Source organism: Lonchura striata, chromosome 4 (assembly GCF_050655825.1).
Source record: "Lonchura striata isolate lonStrDom1 chromosome 4, ASM5065582v1, whole genome shotgun sequence".
Classification (NCBI taxonomy): Eukaryota; Metazoa; Chordata; class Aves; order Passeriformes; family Estrildidae; genus Lonchura; species Lonchura striata.
Window position 1 is genome coordinate 312,488 of NC_140706.1, and position 21,958 is coordinate 334,445.

Sequence of the window (21,958 nt, forward strand, 5' to 3'; positions counted from 1 at the left end):
CAAACCCAATGTTTGTGGCTGGTTTAGCTCCCAAACATGGAGCCAGAGACACCAGCACTGTGCTGACAGCTCTCAGCTGCCTGCGGGGCTTCTTTTGGGGGAAAAAATATCCCTGGAAGGACCTGAAAGTCATTTTTCTCTCACTTATCTTCCTGACTTTGTATTATTAAGATTTTGACTGTTTTTACTGTATTGGCAAATGTTGCTCCCAGCAATGTTAGCAAGCAAGACCTGGGGTCAGGGCAGGGGGTAGTACTGTCATAGTCCTGTATAGGAATAAATTTCTGCTGTGATTGGGGATTTCATAGGGTTTTTTTCTTAAATTGGTTCTCTCTTAAATTATTTTTTAAGTGTCATGTATAGTTATTTCTTGAACTGGTCTGTTTTGCATGCAAGATTAGCACAATCCAGCTTCCCACACCTGGACCAAAAGTATCAATAAACTACATTAATATCTTGGCTGAGGGTTGAAGTAAATTCCATCAATTGAATTGTCATTTCAGTATTTTACTGGGAAATTCTTCATAACAAAAGGGTGAATTAGGTGTTCTAGTAGTCTTTTAGTGATAGGCAGTGACTACTGGCCTTTTTAATGTAAATCTGAGAGCTTATAGAGAAGTTGTGCATTCTGCCCTACCCAGCATGGTTATTTTTTTCACATTAAGATTTCTTGAACACCAAATTATAGACAAGGCTCTCAAGAGAAAAATCTGTGATGAACAAAACAGCCCAGCCCTATGGTTCTGATTTCATAGCTCTTCAAAACTGATCCTGATGCTATGTGGTTTGTTCAAAGTAAATTTGGGGGGTTTTAATTACTGCCACTTCAGTCCATGATGTGATGTTTGAGATTTCTTGTGGCTTCAGTGTTGTGTAATAATGTGACAGTGTTGTCATTCAAAGGTATTTTAATTTGATTATTTATATAAATACACATTTAGTTTGGGGCTGTAGCTAGATAATCTTTAAGGTCCCTTCCAACCCAAACAATTCTGTGATTCTATATGTAATATGTATAAATACATATACACTTACTTTACTAGTTTATTTTATTAAAGATGAGATTCCTGCAGCTGGCATATTACAGGATGTTTTGATAAACATGTTAAATTTCTCATCCAATATGATCCTTGGAACTCAGGAGACAGAGCTTGTTTTCCCCATTAACACTGCTGCAACCCTCAACTCTGTCTTGCATTTTCCCCCCTGTTTTGTCTGGTCACAACTGATGCAAGACAGAAGGTTTTGCCTGTTTCCATCTGTCAGCTATATTGAACCCTTAAAAGAGAAACTTGCAAATATTGCTTTGTCTGTTTTATACTGTTTATTCTTGATTCCCTCTTATGTACTTACATCACCTGCTCTTTAGCAAAACAACTTTTATTCCTTTTAAGCTCAGTAGGCTATAAAGCTCATTTTTACTGGACTTCAAGGGTCTGAGTGAGAGTTTGAGCTGTTATGTCCTAAAGTTTTAATTTTCTCCATGTTGAAACTCTCCCGCAATAGTTGGCATGCTGCCGAATGTAACCGAGCCTGCATGCATATGGTGTCAGAGTTCTGCAGGACACAGAGCCAGGAACAGGATCCTTCCTTCCCAAGTGCAGCGGGATCCTTCCTTCCCAAGTGCAGCGGGATCCTTCCTTCCCAAGTGCAGCGGGATCCTTCCTTCCCAAGTGTAACAGGATCCTTCCTTCCCAAGTGCAGTGGGGTCCTTCCCAAGTACAACGTGATTCCTCCCAAATGCACCTGCACCGCAGTGGCTGGAACTGGATGGAAGTGCTTGAGGAACTGGAACTCAGACAATGGGAGCGTTTTCCTACTGGTGACGTGTCTTCTGTCTCAAGGTTTAGGATCTTTATTTTTAAGCAGTTTTTCCAAGTACCTCAGAGTTTCCTTGTCTCCAGAATAATTGTTGCAATTACAGGATCACAGAATCATTTGTGTTGGAAAACCCTCTAAGACCATCAAGTCCAGCTGTTCCCCAGCACTGCCAAGGCCAGCACTGACCCATGTCCCCAAGTGCTACCTTACATGGCTGTTAAATCCCTCCAGGGAGGGCTGCTCCATCACTGCCCTGGGCAGCTGTGCCACAGCTGGACAACCCTTTCACTAATTTCCCCAGTGCCCACCCTGAGCTCCCCTGAGGCCATTCCCTCTCCTCCTGTCCCTGTTTCCAGCCCGACCCCCCCAGCTGTCCCCTCCTGGCAGGAGCTGTGCAGAGCCACAAGGTCCCCCTGAGCCTCCTTTGCTCCAGGCTGAGCCCCTTCCAGTTCCCTCAGGAACTCTCCAGCCCCTTCCCAGTTCCCTCAGGAACTCTCCAGCCCCTTCCCAGCTCCCTCAGGAATTCTCCAGCTCCTTCCCAGATCGCTCAGGAATTCTCCAGCCCCTTCCCAGCACCTCAGGAACTCTCCAGCCCCTTCCCAGCTCCCTCAGGAATTCTTCAGCCCCTTCCCACTCCCTTCCCTGCACTGGACACACTCCAGCCCCTCAGGGTCTTTCTTCTTGTTAAGTGGCCTGAAAGAAGAACAGAGAAGTTCAGAGGATTTAGGAGAATTCACTGAAGATTCAGAAGAATTGAGTTTTTTCTGGCCTTGCCTTGGCTTTCTTGGGCCTTGTTTCTGTCATGTGGAGGTGTGCGTGGTCTGAGCTGAGTTTGCTGTTTCAATTACAGGACTTTCCAGAATTTTATTTCCTAGTGCACTTTAAATTTAGATGTGCATCACAGTTCAGCTGCTGGCTGTTTATTAAAGAAATACTTCTCATTTGTCAGATTTCTGTGATAATTTCTGGGATGCTGTGAAATCTGGGACCACATCTTAAGCACTATTTTTAATTTAGAGAGAGTCGTGCCTGTGTTCGCTCTGCACAACATAAGAGAGTTCACATGGGAAGACAAAACACGTATAATTGACATTTCTGAGCCAACTGCTGACTGCAGCCTATTAGCTGAGAAGTGACAATTTGTGACTACTGCAGGAAAGCAACACAGTATTGGAATGTAAATCGATTTTCATCTCGGAATAAGTTCAGAAGTGAAGCAGGTTTTATATTTACACGGTAGCGAGTATTTGTGTCATAAAGCTCAATGGCTCAGTTAATATTGCAGCAGGTGAGGAGTAAGTCATTAATCTCCTTCATCCTTCACACAGGAGCAGAGTGACTCGGGGTAGTAGATGTGAAAATCAAATCTGAGTGAGGATTAAATTTTTGCTTGTTGTAGAATGCAAATGTGAGCATGAGAACCTCTGCACCAAGTTCTCTCTGATTTGGAGAAAGGTGGATTTGATGAGTGAACTGTTCCGTAGATGAGGAACTGGGCCAGAGGAGGCCATGGAGGTGCTCCAAATGCTGGAACCTCTCTGCTCTGGCAACAGAATGAGAGCTGGGGTGTTCAGCCGGGGGAAGAGAAGGCCCAAGGGAGAGCTCAGAGCCCCTTCCAGTGCTGCTTCTGATGTCCACACCAAAGCATCAGGTGCATTAAAAACTCTCTGGGGTCTCCCACCTCCTAGTCATGCTCCACTTCAACTTGTTGTGTGTCAGAGTTTTCCAAGTTACAATTAACTCCTGTTAAGATCCTTTCTTCTCTGAAACCTAAGGTTTAACTTTACATCTAGACAATCTTTGCCTGTGGATTAGGTTAAATTTTCTACCCAACCTCCAAATTTGGGTGCAGTTTTGCTGTTAGTTTAGAACAGAGATCTGTGGTGCCTCTGCAAGAGAATGTCCTTCTGCTTCCATGGTGTGATTGGAATAGGGATTCACTCAAAAGCTGTTGGACAGGGCTTGGAGCATCCTGGTCTAGTGGGAGGTGTCCCTGCCCATAGCAGGGAGTGGAATGAGACAGGCTTTAAGGTCCCTTCCATCCCAGCCTAATCTGTGATCCTGGAACGGCAGCTGGAGGCCAGGTGAGGTGTCCCAGGGCAGCTGCAATAGCTTTCACCCTTCTGTAGACAACACATGGAGCTTCCAGTGCATCCATGAAACCAAGGATAAGGATGCACCATGGAAATTTAAACTAACTGAATTTAAGGGTCTACAAATAGATGTCTTTGTGTGTTTCAGTGTTTACAGTTCTGTTAATGGAACTGGTCAGGTAATAATTTTTTGTTATTTATTATTAGGCATGTGCCTTGGTCAGCTGAACCACAGATGAGGTTTCCATTGAGTGTAAAGGGCTGATAGGAATGCCCGTGTGACCCTGGATTTGGATGTCATAATCTGTGTCTAAATCCCATAGGTCACCCGCAGAGGTGAACAAACGCTTCCTTCTGGAAAGTGTTCCCTGGAGCTGACATCGCTGAGATCATTTTGGGGCCACCTGCCTGAAAAAGGCTTGTCTCAGGCTGCTGCTGTGTTTGCTCATCCCTCAGTGAGCAGGTTCAGCTCCAAAACCCCAGCTTCTGAAGGGTGTTTTTGAAAGGCTTTTTGCCCTTCATTCCTGTGATTGGCTCTCTGCTACCTTCATGGCTTCCATGGCTCATTAAAGACATTTACAGAACATGGGAGGCAGCAGCACGTGGCAGGACTGAGATCATGTTCAGGTGGTGGAGCTGGATTGCTGTGTTGGCACATTCTTTCCCCAGACCTCCCAGCCAGGGCCCTTGGAGTTGGCTCGGTGCTGCTGTGGAGTGGAGAGCACCAGGAGCAGCGTTGGCCTTTGCCAGGAGTTCCGTCAGAGCACACTGTGTGTGTCTGAAGGTGAGCTGGAACAGGCAATGACAATACTCCTGAGCAGAAGAGAAGTTTCCCCCAGCATTATTCAGGAGGGCAAAAGAAATGTTTTGATGACTTTGGCATCACTCAAGATACTTAAGCCCCTTTGTTTTACAGCAGGTCCTTTGACAAAGGCACAGGCACTCAGCATTCAGACCATGGCATCCTGTAAGTGTTGTCTGTATTCACCAAGGTCAGATTGAATCTTTGCCTCTAACCATAGGAAAAAAGAGACAAGACAGTGGAGTTTTGGGCAACAAAAAGAGGAAGATGTGCATGAATGTCACCTGCAGCTTGTTTGGCTTGTGACTTTCTCTCATTGGAAGCCTGTGGAACTCCCAGCTTTCCACTTTCTCCTGCTGCTTTTTGTTCGTTAACTTCGGTGCTGGGGCTAGATTGAAGTAAAAAGCAGAAAGCAGCCCAAAAACCTCTTAAATTTTTGTGTGGTCCTGTAGACTTTCAAAACAGTAGTTCTGTAGCATTCTCCCACCTGCCAGGTGAGGTTAATGGATGTAGCAGTTGGACCTTTTGATATCTTCTGAATTCACAGCAAGCCCCAAGCTCTGGGAGCCAGATTCACATTACGCTGTCTCTGTTGGGTCACTCTGGTTTCAGAAGTTAATTAGAATTTTATTTTTCTTTCTTACACAGTTCTATTCTAGGAGCATGTCCCTGTGCAAAATATAATTTTCAGTTTCTCTTTTTCTCATCCCTGATATGAAATGGGGATGAAAAAAAAGGCACTACTGGTAGGAATTTAGTCACTTTATATGTTGGTGAAGAAAAATACAAATATAATACATCAATAATCCTGAGTTGTTACCAAGGCAAAAAAGTTGTGGAAACACTATTTTCTGTGGTTGTTCATTTCTCAAGTGTATAGAGACCCAAAATGTACCAAATTATAGTATGAAATTGCCCTACTTGAAATATTCCTCAGTACATTCACAGAATCCCAGAATAGTGTGGGTGGGAAATGACCTCAAAGCCCATCCCTGGGCAGGGACACCTCTCTCTGTCCCAGGCTGCTCCCAGTCCCAGTGTCCAGCCTGGCCTTGGGCACTGCCAGGGGTCCAGGGGCAGCCACAGCTGCTCTGGGCACCTGTGCCAGGGCCTGCCCACCCTGCCAGGAAACAATTCCTAATTCCCAATATCCTGTCCATCCCTGCCCTCTGGCAGTGGGAGCCATTCCCTGGCTCCTGTCCCTCTGTCCCTTGTCCCCAGTCCCTCTCCAGCTCTCCTGAAGACCTTTCAGGCCCTGGAAGGTCTCCCAAGAGCCTTCTGCAACAACCCCAACTCTTACGTTTCCAGTTCTTTAGTTAATTTTAGATCTGGGGTACTAATATTATGTATAATATTAGAAATTATTTGAGTTTGGAGAACCTGTTGTCCTAATCCCATTGTGGTGAATAGTTTGACTTCCTATAAAATATCAGTAACTTCCAGCATAAGTGGAAAGTGTTATGCTGTGCTGGATTACTGGTACATCTGTTTATTACAGTTAAATGGGAGGAGTTACTCAAATTTAATTCTTGCTGGATTTAACAAAAAATTTCTGCATAATTTCTTATTTGCTTGTAAACTGATTTTTCTTAGTGGTATGTGAAACTCAATTTGTTTTTAAAGCGTTCAGAACACTTGTAGATCACAAGAAGAGAGGTTCAAATAATTTTAGGCATTGTTGCATGTACAGGTTTAAGGTGAACTTGGGTCTTAGTTGGCCTACTTTAGTACAAAAATGTTATGTCAAAATTATTTTCAGTTTTCTTTTCGCTTGAAGAACAAACTCTGGTGCCTATGCAAACCAAGTCCTGGTATGTAATTGTTCTAATGGATTTTCAAAATTTCTATCAGCCACAGGCTGTAGTTTAGCTCCAGCAATATTTTGAGTTTGAAACACCAACTGTTACTGAAATGTCTGTTGGGTTCAAACATGCTTTTCCTTTGCTTATATTATTTTGTGGCCAAGTCATTTGCCATTAACTCCTTTGAAAATTGCATGTACTGATTTCAAAACCAGTGCAATTTTTAGATGTTGGCTAGTTAGAGGAAGCCAAATTTTCTTCTTGGCTTCATATTTTATGCTAATCAAATAATAAAAAAAAAATGTAAAGCTCTTCATTATAAATTTTTGTTAGTCCATGCAGCCAGCTATGTCTGGTTCTCTGGAAATCAGGTGGATTATTTTAGTAAGTCAGATGATGTGGCAACAGGAAAAGCAGAACGGGCAGCTGTGCTCTCCAGTGTACCTTTGCAGATAAGATAAACACAAGCTTTGTAATGTTCTTTGGAATTAGCACAAATAAGTATCGGAGTTTGCCATGTTATTCCTAAGAGCAGCGTGTGAAGCCTCCTTCCATGGCTGGGGGGGGTCGGGGCGCTGCTCCAGGGGAGAGGAGCTGGGGGTGCTGCTCCCCAGTGCCTGAGGTGGCTCCAGGTGTGCCCAGGGAGAGGTTTAAGGTGGATGTTAGGGGAAATCTCTGCCCAGAATGGGCTGTGCAGCCCTGGCTGCCCAGGGAGAGGTTTAAGGTGGATGTTAGGGGAAATCTCTGCCCAGAATGGGCTGTGCAGCCCTGGCTGCCCAGGGCTGGGCTGGACTGCCCCGTGCAATCCTCCCCCTGCAGGGATCTCACAGCCATGTGGCTGTGGCACCTGGGGACATGGGACAGTGGTGGCAGTGCTGGGGGATGGTTGGACTGGATGGGGCCAGAGCCCAAACCTCAACAGTTCTGGGGTTCTTTGATGTGAAAGTGGGGATTTGATGGTGCAGCTGAGCTCAGGTTCTGCCCACTACCTCGGGGAGCCTTTCCCCAGCACAAGCCTCACAGAGCTTTCCTGCAGTTAAACTGCTTCAGCCTTTGGTACAGAATTCATTTTTTGAGAATGGATAAATGAATCTTCTACTGTCAGCTAAACTTAATTAAAACCTCAGCCTGCTAAGAAATTGGTGCCATATTTTTCATGGATCCAGAATGAACAGCCTACTTTCAGCAGCTGTTTCCAACCAAACTTTCAATGTAACTGAATTAATTAAGTCCTAGGAACAGATTATATTCGTGGAAATTAAGCTCTAAATAAGCAAACCATTAACAATTATGAGACCAAATTGCCTGTGACACAGATTGGTCAGGTTTGATGGCACAAAGTATTTTCAGCTTGTGAGGAGTAAATTGTAGAAACAACCTGGGTTTTTGTTTTTTTTTTTTAATCCATGTGTGAGGTACAGGTCCTCAATTGGGCTTTACAGGAGAAGAACTCCAACAGGTAGAGAAAATAATCACTACTGGTAAAACATTTGTAGGGCTTCTGTGTGAAATAAACCTACATTATTTTTTGTTTGTTTGTTTTTGTTTTTATTTGTTTCCTGAAGTTGTTACCAAAAAATAAGAAGTCATTCTCTGGTATTGGTCTCATTAATATTTCATAGAATCTCTCTTATTTTAAAAATAACAGTTTATTTTTTTCTTCTAATGGGAGCAAGTTTTGGTTTCCATAACAGAAACTCATCCTGATAGTCATCTACAGGAGACTGGCCTGTCAGTGATTCCTTTGTGCTTTTAATTTTCTTTTTCTACTAAAGAATTGTTACATAGCAAGGGCTTTATTTTGAAATGCATCTCTTATAGTCACTCAGTATCATGGTTATTCTCAGAAATAATAAGAAAAGTTGGCTTTTGTTTTATACTGGCTGTGTTACATGTTTGTATTTTGGGATGAGATATTTCAGTAAGGATTATCTTTGCCTTAAATACATTTCAAAATATTATATTTATTCCAGAATATCCATGAATATCCATTTATGCAAATACTGTACCACTTTAGTTACTAGGCACTGATTTTTTTACACAAAAAGTGAAATCCTGCTGTTGTTTAATAATCAGAAGACTATTGGGAAGCACTTCAGAAGTAAAAACCAACAAATAACTCTGTGTTTTCTTGTCTTGTGTAGGCAGGGCTGTTGAGGTTGCAGCATCTGGCGTGCAGGTTTGGAGTTCACTTTCCAGCCACACAGTGGTTGTGAACGGCAACGGAACTTTCAACTTCAAAATATTTCAATTCATTGATAAGAAAACTATTTGGGGCAGTTTCTGTACCAAGTTACAATGGATAGTTAAAGCAAATATGATCATAGAAAATGTTCCAGAGCAGCAGAAACCCATGCAATGATTCACTTTACACATATTCATGAATTCTGGGATGTGGCTGTAGCTGGGAGGAGGGATTTATGTTTATGCTAATGTTGCCATAAGTACTGCTTATTAAGGGAGAAAAAGAACAAATTACACCAGAAGTGGATTTAATATCCATGACAAGCTTTTGTCAGTGCCGATTTCACTTTAATTTTGAAGAAACTCTGTTACTCCATGAAAGAGTTAATATGCTGTTGTGGTGCTGAGAGATTGATAGGCAGAGGAAATAGGAGGTACCTGGAAAGAACTTCTGATCCCTAATATTGCACAAGTTGCTTTTCTCTTGGCTCGCCTCCCCTCCACGTTGTTATTTTTACCCAGGCTCCCTAATCTTCCCTTTTGCCTCTAACCACCTCCCAGTTTCCTGCTGGCCTCTTCCCTCTGGTTTTGTCCCAAATGTTCTGGTGTGTTTTTCCCTGCTCTGCCGTGGGACTGCAGGGCAGTGAGCCGAGATGAATGCCATAGCTGTTTTCACAGTGTCTATCATCTTCTGTGCTTCGTGCCTCTGTGCAGCTCTTGGTGTAAGTTGCTTCTTCAAGGAGAGATTTTGTTGTCTGGATATTGTTTGAAATGTAAATATTAAATTATGGGTTGCTGTGTAAACAATAATTAAAGATTTCCACTTTTAATTAAAGATTATTTGCAGCTCTCTGAAACCTCTGTTCTAAGTTTTTGAAGTAGTGTTTTCTTCAATGTGCACTGAAGAATATTCCATGGAACATGGCTGGGAGACAGAGTTACTTGTTCAGCTTAATTTCTGGGATATATGTTTTCAAAACAATATGAAGTTATAGTTTATTCTTTTCCCTCAGAACATTTCTGTTCTTTCTCAAAAACAGTGTTGAAAAATATGAATTGATCTGAGTAAAGGTGCTTTTCATTGTAATTTTTAATCCTTTTTACATACGAATTTTCTTTCCAGTAAGTAACAGAAAGCATTTGCTTTTCTTTTGCAGATTGCATTCTCACAGCACAGCAACTTTATGGACCTGGTGCAGTTCTTTGTGACATTTTTCAGGTACTTTTCATTTAAGACAGCTAAATGTTACTTCTTTAGGTTCTGGGCTTCAGAGTTTGGGTTCTTCTTGGTCTGTTTTTTTTTAACTTAAACATTCTGCTTACAGCACAGCCTAGAAAATGGAAGTCTTCACTCTGACTTAAATATTTAATTAGGAGTTACGCTAAGAAAATGAATTTTCTGTGCATCTTTGCCAATGCATGATTCCAGTGCATGCAGCGAAAGGGAGGATGGGGCTGGGAGAGGCTTTTGGGAAAGGAGAAGTTCCTTTTGAGAGGGTGTAGAAAACACTGACTTGCCACAGATGTGTGTGACTTACTGCAGGTTTTCACGCCTCCTCAGACACCAGCCATAAACCAGGAGAGTTATTTTGCAAAGAGTTAAGTCTGGAGTAATTTCCAGCTCTTTAGGTACCACCTTTTGATTTTAAACTGAACTCTGAAAGTATGTCAAGTTAAATGTAAACATACGTTACAGTTCAATAGAAGCCAAATACTTCTGGTTTTCATACCCAGCTCTAAGTTCATTTCTTAGTGTCAGGTGAACTGATGGTTCCCTCAGAGTGGGAACCAACAGAAGCCATTTCAATACTTGTCTCCTCTTCATTCCTCCAAAAATACGCACCTAACAAAGAGGTGAAACACTTCCAAAGCACAGCAGGCCCTCTCTTCAAAGCTTCAAAATCCAGTGTATTGGCCTCTGTCTTAGGGACTGCTAATACTCCAGAAGTGTAAACCAATACCTGATCGATAAGGAGTACTACAGGAGGGATATACATGGAGTAAACACTACTCCAGGTATTACAGCCTGTTCTAAAGCAGGCATATTATGCCGGGTATAAAATGAGCAGTGGGAATAATATCTTGCTTTAGATTTCATGCTAAATTTAATTAAAGCAAGAAGCTCCAGACAGATCCTTCAGACAAGTGGTTTATATATTTTTTTTTTCATATGGACCTTTTAGAGAGTAGAATCTGCTTTAGTGCAGTCCCTGGGAAACAGTGGGTTTGAACAACCACCTTCCTGCCATTGGAGCAGAGTAGATGGTTATTTCTGGCTCAGGCTTAGTCATTTATTTTGCTGAATTAATCACAGTCAACATCTTTCCTAAAAATCTTTGTGTTAGGGTAATTGCTTATTAGGAAAATGAAGAGGGAAGCAGTTGGTTCCTTAGTTCTTTTCTAATTGTATAAAATAAATCTGCATTGCAAAACCTGTCTATTAGGGCTTTACAGACCCAACTACATCTGCACATGAGGGTTTAAACTCCCCAGGATGAGGATTGTTCCAGATTCATTATGTGAAGAGATTCCCAGAGCAGCTGTGGCTGCTCCTGGGTCCCTGGCAGTGTCCCAGGCCAGGCTGGACAAGGCTTGGAGCAGCCTGGGACAGTGGGAGGTGTCCCTGACATGGCAGGGGTGTGGAACTGGATGATCTTCAAGGTTCCTTCCAACCCAAATCCTTCCATGATTCTAGTCCCAGGTTAAAGCAGAAGATAAGTGCACTGTCTCAGTGAGCACATGCTGAGCATACATGTCCAAAGGCTACAAGTTTCCTTTCTCCATCACTGTTACCACATGGATCTCCTTGAGAAATAATGTTGCAATATTATTTAACATCCTAACAAGCCAGAGGAATAAGAATGTGTGGATTTGGGAGAAGACAGTTCACTGGTGTTTTCTAGTTAAGCATTTATAATGTGCTAGAAATTCTTTGATTCTTTCACTACTCCTAAGGTTCTCTCCAGGTGTTTTATTTTACAGTTACTATAACTCCCTAATTAACCAGTGGATTAGAACAGTGTGGTTCATCTCACTGGGTATAGGGGAAATTATTGAACATTTGCATTTTTAATGCTCTAGGGCACATTTCATAATTACTATGGGATCCAAGGCAGACCATAAATAACTAATACCTGAGAGCCCCCTGTGCTGTTAATAAGCAACAGCTGACTGAGAATTTACTCCCTAAAATAGAGGCAAGGAAAATGCTTTGCGAAAACCTAAAACCAGTTGGTATTGTTAACACCAAACTCAAAAACTGGGATATGTATCAATTTCTTAGGTGTAATGGAGACCTAGAGATGTTGTTCTGGAAATTAGATGTTTAGAGGCTTTCTGTTTGCACGTTTAAGGGTGTTGCTTCATTTTGCTGTTCTGCAGGAAATGCACGAGTTGCCCAGAGCAGCTGTGGCTGCCCCTGGATCCCTGGAAGTGTCCAAGGCCAGGTTGGATGGGGCTTGGAGCAGCCTGGGATAGTGGAAAGTGTCCCTGGCCATGGCAGGGGGGCTGGAACAAGGTGATTTTTAAGATCACTTCTAATCCGAACCATTCTGTGACTATGAATTTGGGGAATCTTTCTGAGCTGGAGATGCTGTGGCACATTTCTGTATTCTGAAGCCACTTCCCCCACTTGGTTGTAAGCCCGTCCTAGCTGTGCGTTCCTGCTGTGCAGCTGGAGGCATCATCTGTGCCTTGAGCTGTGTGGAGCACCTGAGAGGGAGCTGGGGGGGTTTTCAGTTTCACTCCTTACTTTTGAGATGAATTAGGTCAGTGCAGGCCTCACAGAGGGCTGTGAGCTTGCCAAACTCTAGCACTGCTGAGTTTTGTTGTCCCAGGCACTGGCTGGGTTGCCTGTGGGGTGCACAGGGGCATGGAAAAGCAGGACCCTGCTCATGCATCCAAACAGCACCAGGCAGTGTGGAGCAGGACACAGAACTGGTTTTCATTTCATTTAGGAGCTGGCTACTGTGATCAGAGGGCTGTGCCTCACATTTAGAGGGGCTGTATGATTCTTGGAGTTCAGCATCAAGCCAGGCAGGGGGCTGTGTATGACCCTTAATTTGTACACATGAATGTGTTATTTTAAGCTAAGAAAATGTCAGTGGATAAAGGTTGGGTAGAACTGTGAAGTTCTGATTATAATCCGAGCCAGAGGAGAAATCATATTCCAACCATTGCTAACCTTTGCAAAGCTAATGAATTGTAAGTAAACTGGGTTTTCCCTTTCCTCCTCTCTGCTTTTCATAACACAGCTCTTTAATTTACAGATTGTGCAGCTGTCTTTCAGCACATAGTTTGAGCTATTTTGACAATTTCTAGTGAACATTTTTTATTAGTATCTGTGCTTCCTTAACTTCCAAAAAGTCTGTCTGCCAGCACACCTATCACAGACGTTAATCACCAGCATACCTTTATGTACAGAAGATGTAAAAATATTTGTGGCCTCATAAGCACATATTACTGCCCCATAATCCTTCCCACTTTTTCTTTCTCTTTCCTTCTTCCATTCTTCCCCTTTCCTTTTCTTCCCTTCAACCTTCAGCCTAGAGAGCACTTGAGAGACCTTATTGGGATCTCTACATCCTTAGAAGGGGTTCAAAGGAAATGGGTATGGATATTTAAATGGGACCTGTAGTGATAGAACAAAGGGTGATGACTAAATTGAAAGAGGATCTATTAAGACTAAACCAGGGAAAAAAAAATTATGATGAGGGTGGTGAGACACTGGAGTAGGGTTCCCAGAGAAGGGGTGGATACCCCATCACTGAAACATTCCACTCCAGGCTGGACAGGGCTCTGAACAGTCTGACCTGGCTGAAGATGTTCCTGCTCACAGCAGAGGGGTTGGATGAGATGGCCTTTTAAGGTCTCTCCAAGCCAAACCATTCCATGATTCTATTCTGTGACCTCATCCTGAGCTTTGCTACATGGATTTACCGTATATCTCAGGTGTCTTCTACTGCACTTCTCTCCTGGTTTTCACATGCACAGCTCATTTTGTTTCTTGCCTGCTGTTTGTCTTGTCTTCATTATCTGTCTTTGAAACATCCTTCTAAGGGAGTCCACTGTCTGCTCCAGTCTAGTGAGAGCTGTAGCTGCCCATGGCAGGGTGGTTGCAGCTGCACACAGCCCAAAGCAGTGTGTGGTTCCATGATCCAACGTGTCCCACCGAAGCCTTACAATGATTGTTAGAGAAATGGCTGTTATTTCACAACTGAAACAAAAGCTGCCGGCTCAGTGTTTTTGTGGTGGCACATCAAACGTCATGTGCCCCTATTAGGATCTGAATATCAAATGGAGATGGTGTAGCTTTAGTTTGATACAAATAATTGGACTTGTTCCTCAGCAAAACTTGAGCAGGAGCACTGTTTGCTCAGTACAAGACTCAGGCAGGTGATTTTATATGTCGTATATTGTTTTCCTTGACTATATGTATTTTCTCAGTGTTTTCATTAAGTGGAAATGGCCTCCTGCAGTAATTAATATCTGTAGTTATGCTGCAAATATTTTATTTACTCTTGTTGCTTATTAAATAATTTTTTACTGCAGCACAAATGGCATTACTAAATATGGAAGAGCTTGGAAATATCTTCATGTTATTTCTAACAAAATGAAGAAGATAACAGTACAGCATCCAAAACTTCCTTCTTTCCATGTTCTCAGCACTCTTTACTTCATCCTCCATAATCATGGAATAGAATCATAAGATCATTCAGGTTGGAAAAGCCCTCAGATCAGCGAGTTCAAGCACTCCCCCAGCACTGCCCCCACTGCCCATGTCCACAAGTGCCACAGCCACAGGGTTTGAAATCCCTCCAGGGATGGGGACTCCACCCCTGCCCTTCCCATGAGGAATTTCCCCAGTTGCCACTCTGGGGCTCCCCTGAGGCCGTTCCCTCTCCTCCTGTCCCTGTTCCCTGGGAACAGATCCCAAATCCCCCTGGCTGTCCCCTCCTGGCAGGAGCTGTGCAGAGCCACAAGGTTCCCCTGAGCCTCCTTTGCTCCAGGCTGAGCCCTCTCAGCTCCTCAGGAACTCTCCATTCCCTTCCCAGCTCCCTCGGGAATTCTCCAGCCCCTTCCCAGCTCCCTCAGGAACTCTCCATTCCCTTCCCAGCTCCCTCAGGAACTCTCCAGCCCCTTCCCAGCTCCCTCAGGAACTCTCCATTCCCTTCCCAGCTCCCTCAGGAACTCTCCAGCCCCTTCCCAGCTCCCTCAGCTTCTTCTCATCAGACTTGCTGCTGTCCTGGTTTTGGCTGGGATAGAGTGAATTTCTTCTCAGGAGCTGTTCTAGTGCTGTCTTTTGGGTTCAGAGTTAGAATAATGTTGATAATACACTTGTTGGGGTTTGCTAAGTTGTGTGTGTTTCTCAAAAGTTTGTTGGTGTTTTTTTATTTATCTTGCTCTGCCAGTGAGGAGTTACTCAGACTGGGCAGGATCATAGCTGGGACAGGTGACCCCAGCTGGCCAAATGGATATTCCAGAGCCCAGAGCATCATGCCCAGTGTACAGACTGAGGGAGTTACCTGCAAGAGTCTGACCTGGGAAGGGGGCTGGCACTGGTCAGGAGGTGCTGAGCAGTTTTATTGTGCATCAGCTGTTTGGTTGGTTTCTTTGGTTCCTCTTTTTAATATCATTATTATTATTAGCTATTTATTGTATTTCTTTTGTTTTCCATTACTAAACTGTTCTTCTCTCCACCTACAAATTTTATGTCTGATTCTCCTCCCCACGCCACCAGGGTGGGGGAGAAGAGCAAGGGCTTGAGTGGCTTTGCAGTGCTTCATTTCCAGCTGGGTTTAACCCATGCCCCTGTACTGCAGCCCCTTCCCTGCCTCCAGTGCCCTCCTCTGCCATAACTAAGGTGAGCTGTGGCTTGGTGGGCCTTGTGCCATCTTCAGCAGAAGGATGAGGTCAGGAATCTGGCTTGGTGGGCTGTAGGCAGCTGTTCAGCAGAGCCCAACCAACCACATAGTTGTATACTTGTTCCATTTATTTCAAGGATTAATGCATCCAGTATTTTAAAATGTATCCTGTAGCTCTCCAGCATATTAAAATTTACTCGTAAATAGCACTTAAATAGCTTCTAATTCATCAAAATAACTTGGGCTGTGTTTCTAGTGATCGTGGCAGTGCTTTCTGAAATTAAGTGACTTGTATATGTTAAAGCACATTAGCAGGGAGGCTGCTGTACATTTTGGTGTTTAAAGCTGCCATTTTTTACAAGCAATTCTGATGTGAATAAACATTTCCCAAGGGTTTAATAATTGGGCCCTAATACACCATATGGATTTTCTTCTCCCTTCCTGAGAATGCTTCACAGTAAAGTGCTGATGGAGTTTTCCAGACGTCTAAAAATGAAAGTGTACTTGTTTGAAAAGCTTTAAGGATACCAGGAATGGAGAGACTATTCTCTCTGTGGTGAAAAGGAGATTAAAGTCCAGAATAAAACCAGACAGTGTGTTTAAGTTCAGGATTTTGTGTCACTGTGGGAATACCCTGTGGTATCCTGAAGGCTGATCAGCTGAGGTTTCATGTGTGTTGAGGCCAACTGAGGAGAGATTATTTATAACCACATTGCTCATTTATTGTAGTTAAATAATCTAATGAATAATTAAGAATGAATTAATAAAGCTATTTGCCAAATAGACTATTGTCCATAAAATTTAAATGTATCTCCTCCTTGCATTGCAATATTTATGCTGTGTAAGCACAAATTTTTATAACTGTGTGAGCCAATGGAAGCTCTGCTTGGTAAAACCTGGCTGAAATGGAGTAATGTTCAAATTAACCTGGGATGAAAAACTCTCCAGGGTGTTAGGTGGTTCTTGATGGTTCTTTTTCCTTCCAACCTGTTTCCACACCTGAGTTTTCTGGTTTCCTTTTGTACTGTTCGAAAAATTTAACTGATCTCAAATTGGACGTGTCACAGGCTATAGGAAAATGGAAATCCAACAGTTGACAGAAATACAGTATGGTTTGGGTGGGAAGGAAACTTAAATATCACTTTGTTGCACCCCCTGCAATGGGCAGGGACACCTCCCACTGTGCCAGGCTGCCCCAAGCCCCAGTGTCCAACCTGGCCTTGGGCACTCCAGGGATCCAGGGGCAGCCACAGCAAATCTGGGAATTCCAGCCCAGCCCTCCCCATCCTCCCAGCCAGGAATTCCTTGCCAAGATCCCAGCTCAAGCTCCCCTTTCCAAGTGGGAGCCATTCCCTGTTACTTTTGGAGAAAAAAAAGAGGAGAGGGCAAAGCAAATGCTGCAGAAAATGTTTGTTTTGGAAGTAATTTGTAAGCAGGTGGATATTCATGGCAGAGATGTGTCTGAAGCTGTTGAGAGAGCAGGGCAGAGCACAGCTCTACCCAGGATCTGCTAGCCTCAGCTCCCGCTCCAAACCATTTCCCAGCACCTCTCTCTCTGCAGGCAGCTGCTTCTTTCTGCTGCTTCCATAGCTACAAAGTTGCTTTCCCAGAGAAAGTTGGAAGAAACCTTTCTTTAAAGCTACTGATGCTCACTTCAGGTCTTTTAACTTATTTCAGGATCGTTTAGGCTGAGTACACCCAACAATAGATCTTGACTTTGCTCTACCCCTGGGGCTCTTCCAGCAGGTGATGGACTGCAGCAAGCTTTGCCTTTTATTTCTCCCCGAGTGCTTCCAAGGGATGTTAGTTCAAGGGGGAAAATATATTTCCTTAGTGATTTTATAGCTTTTGTGGGTATTTGCTGCCTCCTTGTGACAATACAAAGATGTATGGTGCCCTTCCTTTGAAATACAACGGTACCGTGGTGAGCGTTTTAGGAGAAGTTTTTATTAGTCTTTAATTGTTAATTCCTCTCTGTATTTTCTCAAGAAAGTCTTGGCTGTGGTGCCAGAAATGGGCAGGAAAGAGAAGCCAGTGAAGGACTCTGGAACATGCAGACTTATGCAGTGTTGCATTTTGGAAAGGGGATTTAGTAGTAAAGGTGATCCTCTTAGTTCTCCACTCTAGCTTTCTTCTGCAAGGGAGTAAATAGTATGAAGGGAGACATATTTACAGTGCCACCAAAAATGTGGCATCTGAGGACATGGTTTAGTGGTGGCCTTGGCAGTGCTGAGTTAATGGTTGGACTCAATGATCTTAGAGGTCTTTTCCAACATAGGTTCTGTGATTCTGTGAAATCGACCCAAAATAAGGGGTCCAACAGTTTTCATTGCTGAGGTCACTTTTTTCCTAAAAAAGGGCCATCCTTACATCAGTTAAGCATGTTTTGATGTGTCTCTTCCATTTGCTGTGTGTGTTTCTGGAGCTGTCTGATGGATACACGAGACTGGAGCGTGTTGTTATGTAAAGGTGGAGACCTCACTGACTGTCATTGTGGCTGAGGGTGACACAATGCAAGTTCATCTATATGCCTGACCTCCTGAGAAACTCCTCCTGAGAAACTCCTCTGAAATGGGTAATTTATCAGAGGTGCTTGAGATGAATGGTATTTTTGGCACTGCTGGCATTTTCTTCTGCCCTTTGGATTTCCATCTTGTTTCCCCAAATAAAGGTGTACTGAGGAGGTAAACACAGATAAGCCTTGGCAGCAGCTTATATTGCACATAAATTGCATCTGAAATCATCAGATTATGGAATGGTTTGGGTTGGAAGGGACCTTAAAGCCCATCCAGTCCTGTGGGCAGGGACACCTCCCACTGCCCCAGGTGCTCCAGCCCCAGTGTCCAGCCTGGCCTGGGACACTCCAGGAATCCAGGAGCAGCCACAGCTGTTCTGGGCACCCTGTGCCAGGGCCATGCAAGTCAAACATTTTTTAATGTTACATGCTATATGATAGTGAAGCATATTTCTGTGCATATCTAGGCCTGAAAAATGTAATCCCATCACTGACTGGCTGCCTTTGGGTGTCTGTGCTCCATCCATGGAGTTTTCAGATCACGTAGTCTGTAGATGGTGATATGGCAACAAGAACTGTCTCCTCACCTTTTGCATTTCTCAGGGAATGGTTCCTGCTGTCTGTCCTCATGTTTAATTCAGCATTTCCAAATCATAGTATCACAGAATCATTTAGGTTGGAAAAGCCCTCTGAGATCAGTAAGTTCAAGCCCTCCCCCAGCACTGCTCCCACTGCCCCATGTCCCCAAGGGCCACATCCGCAGGGCTTTGACGTCCCCCAGAGATGGGCACTCCAGCCCTGCCCTGGGCAGTTCCAAGGCCTGACCCCCCTTCCTATGCAGGAATTTCCCCAGTGTCCACCCTGAGCCTCTCCTCCTGTCCCTGTTCCCTGGGAGCAGAGCCCCTGGCTGTCCCTCCTGGCAGGGTGCAGCGTGAGAACATCCCCGCAGTTCTGGGCAGGGTCTCTCTTGGAGAGACAGCCTGTGGGAGCACCCAGAGAGCCTTTGGTACTGTGAGTGCTGCAGCTGAGCACGTCAGTCACCTGTTCTGATTAATCTTCTTTTCATGGAAACCTTCCTTTAACCTGTCTCTCAATACATGCTGAAATGTCAGGAGGGCTTTGGAGAGGTTTTTATAACCCATCAGTGCAGTCCTTGAGGAAGGAGGCTTCCACTGGGGCTCAGAGTTTAATCTTAGCTTGAGTGCCTTGAAGTTGCTCATTAGGTATTCAGTGTGATAAGATCATATCTGTCAATACAGTCAGTTATTATTGTAATTATTATAATTATTATTATTATTATTACTCTTTTTAATTATATCTGCTTCCCTGCATTTTCCCCAGAAATTGATATATTCGTTCATCCTTTTCACACCCTCTTTTGATGAAGAAAACCAATACAGATTTGGGGAAATCGAGAAATGCCTGTAGCTCTGCAACAGCCTGCCTGTTCTCCACCGTATCTTACTTTTGTAATTTGGAAAGGAAATAATAATCACATTTCTCTACTTCTTTCAAGTTTTCTTTTTTGTTTTTGTTTTTTTTTGTTTTGTTTTGGGTTTTTTTTGTTTGTTTTGTTTTTTTTGTTTGTTTGTTTGTTTGCATTTTGTTTGGTTTTTTTTTTTGTGGTTATCCTCTCACTTAAAATATCGCCAGAGAGAGGCAATAGTAGCTTTTTAAATATGATTAAATCTTTCAGCCATGCTGTCATTTAAGGAAGTCAGATAAGGAACTTTGAAACAACAATATAAATAATGAAAATAACTGTGTCATTCCTCACTGGGTATCATCAGAAGCACTGAACTGTGCTGGGTTATCTTTCTTCAGTGCATCTCTAATATATGAAATTTTCATTTAACTTTGCATTTCCTAGAGTTTTTCAGCTGCCAGTGTGTTATGAACAAGAGCAATAAAATATTATTTTCTATTTTTTTCCTTTCCAGTTGTTTCTTGTCATTGCTCCTGGTGGCAGCTGTGGTTTGGAAGATTAAACAAAGTTGCTGGGCATCACGACGGAGAGAGGTGAGAGGGATAAAGTGTTTGTCCTTAAATTACTTTTTAATAGTTGTTCTCTCTAGATGCATATTTATTCACATATGCATCACATTAACCTTAAATTGAAGGCTAAGCTAATTCAGATAATGCTGCTGTTTAGGCCTTTAGCATATTTTTGATTACAGTTTCAGTGACAAATAATGTTATTTTAGTATCCTGTTGCTGCAATTTCTGTGAAGCACCAAAAAAATAGGGGTGAATATCCTGGATTCCCAGAACTTTTACATAAATGAGGAGATTCTTTATATCTGTTTCAAAATAGGAAATAGAAACATTAGCTCTTATGTAATACATTAAAAAAAGAAGTCAAATCCCCATTTTCAAATTAAATCTTATTCAGATATTTTGGTTGGTTGATTTTTTTTCTGCCCTGGAACATTAGGAGTATAAGAAAAAGGTGGGAAAGCCACCCCAGTGGCTTACCCCTACAAAATGTTTTAGAACCAAATTTTTTTCCTCTTCACCTACCCATGGTCCAAATGAGCTTTATAGCTTTTGTGTTTGCATCATGCAAATAACTTAGTGCTTTACATGCCCAAAATCTGGTTCCTTCTTGTTTATCTCTGATTTATTTTTGTTCACTACTTTCTTTTCTTGCTTCTCAGTGGAGCCTGATCTCCTGTTCCACTGAAGCACTCAGGGTGACCAAGGTGAGGTGGCAGTTGTTGTGGCACAGAGAACGTGTCCTCAGTCCCTGATTTTCAGCACAGATGCCCACGTACACAAGTTGTGTTTTAGAGAAGTCCTGGGTGCCACAGGCAGCCACCCACACACCCATTGGGTTTTCTTGGTGTGCTAGGAGCATGGAATATGTAGCTATCAGAGGCTGGGCTGGGCTGCACCTGGAATTATTTTTAGGAGCTTGGTCTTGTGTTAATCTGTTTATTTCTGCGCAAAATGAGAGAAGCCAGACATCATTTGAGCGAGTCCATGTGCCCTTTCTGTATGTAGTTACTTGTAAGTCATCACCTGAGGCCAGATTTCCTGAGGAATGGGGTGTGTTTCTCCCCTGCTTTGGATTTTCATGTGAGATCTGCCCATTCCTCTAGGTTTTCCTCCCAGCTGTCCTGCTGGGCTGAAGCTCTTGGCAGCTGCAGACACCCACCCATGTCACTGTTGTGTTCAAGAGTGGTTTGCTCCACACAGGAGTTGATCAAGAGGATTTGGAGGATTAATTTTTATGCTGTTGGAATTCTTTGCAAGTCCCTGTTTCCTTCATATCTTCAGAAATCTGTAGCTGGTTGTACTTTGCAGTGCAGTGGTGTGAATAATATGAATTTATTCCATGTGAGGAGCTCCTCTCTGGTAATAAAGCAGGATGATGTCTGATAACTCTTCTCTTCTTCTTCCTCTTTCTGCTTCAGATGTTTCTGCTCTTACTGGAGAACTCACTGCAGAATATAATCATTGCTTTTCAAACAGATAACCCTTAATCTTGGAAATAATGGAAGTCTTTGAGGTTTTCTGTATTCTCTGAAGGTAGATAAATTTTTACTAGGGCAGCTGTTTTTTTCCCGCTTGCTTTCTTGGCAAGAAAGTAAGCTGGAGTCAGCATAACATCCCTTGTGGCTCCTGAGGGTTAAATGTTATCTAGGAATGTATAAGGAATATAGACCAAGAAGTAAATACTGTGCTTTGGAGTTGAAGTATTTGAGTGGTGGCCTTAAGTGAGAAATGTCTCTATAAATTAAGTTACAGTCTGATACATCTTTTAAGGAACAAAAAAAAAAACCAAAAAACAAAAAACAAACAAACAAAAAAAACCCCAAACAAACAAACCCTGGAGTACTGGCAACATATTGGCGTGTTTCAGTCTAAATTCAATG

The 21,958-nt window shown here is 43.0% G+C and overlaps 1 protein-coding gene across 3 annotated transcripts in view; it reads left to right on the forward strand.

Moving 5' to 3' along the window:
* ATRN (attractin) overlaps positions 1–21,958 on the forward strand; it is a 143,629-nt gene that overhangs the window by 93,272 nt on the left and 28,399 nt on the right. For 2 of the 3 annotated variants that reach the window (XM_077782656.2, XM_085577296.1), the window contains exons 25-26: positions 9,860–9,921; positions 20,021–20,099. In XM_077782656.2, coding sequence (XP_077638782.2) covers positions 9,860–9,921; positions 20,021–20,099 — 141 coding nt within the window. Of the gene's footprint in view, positions 1–9,859; positions 9,922–12,083; positions 19,998–20,020; positions 20,100–21,958 lie in introns of those variants that run through there. The other variant, XM_085577295.1, reaches the window with a different exon arrangement.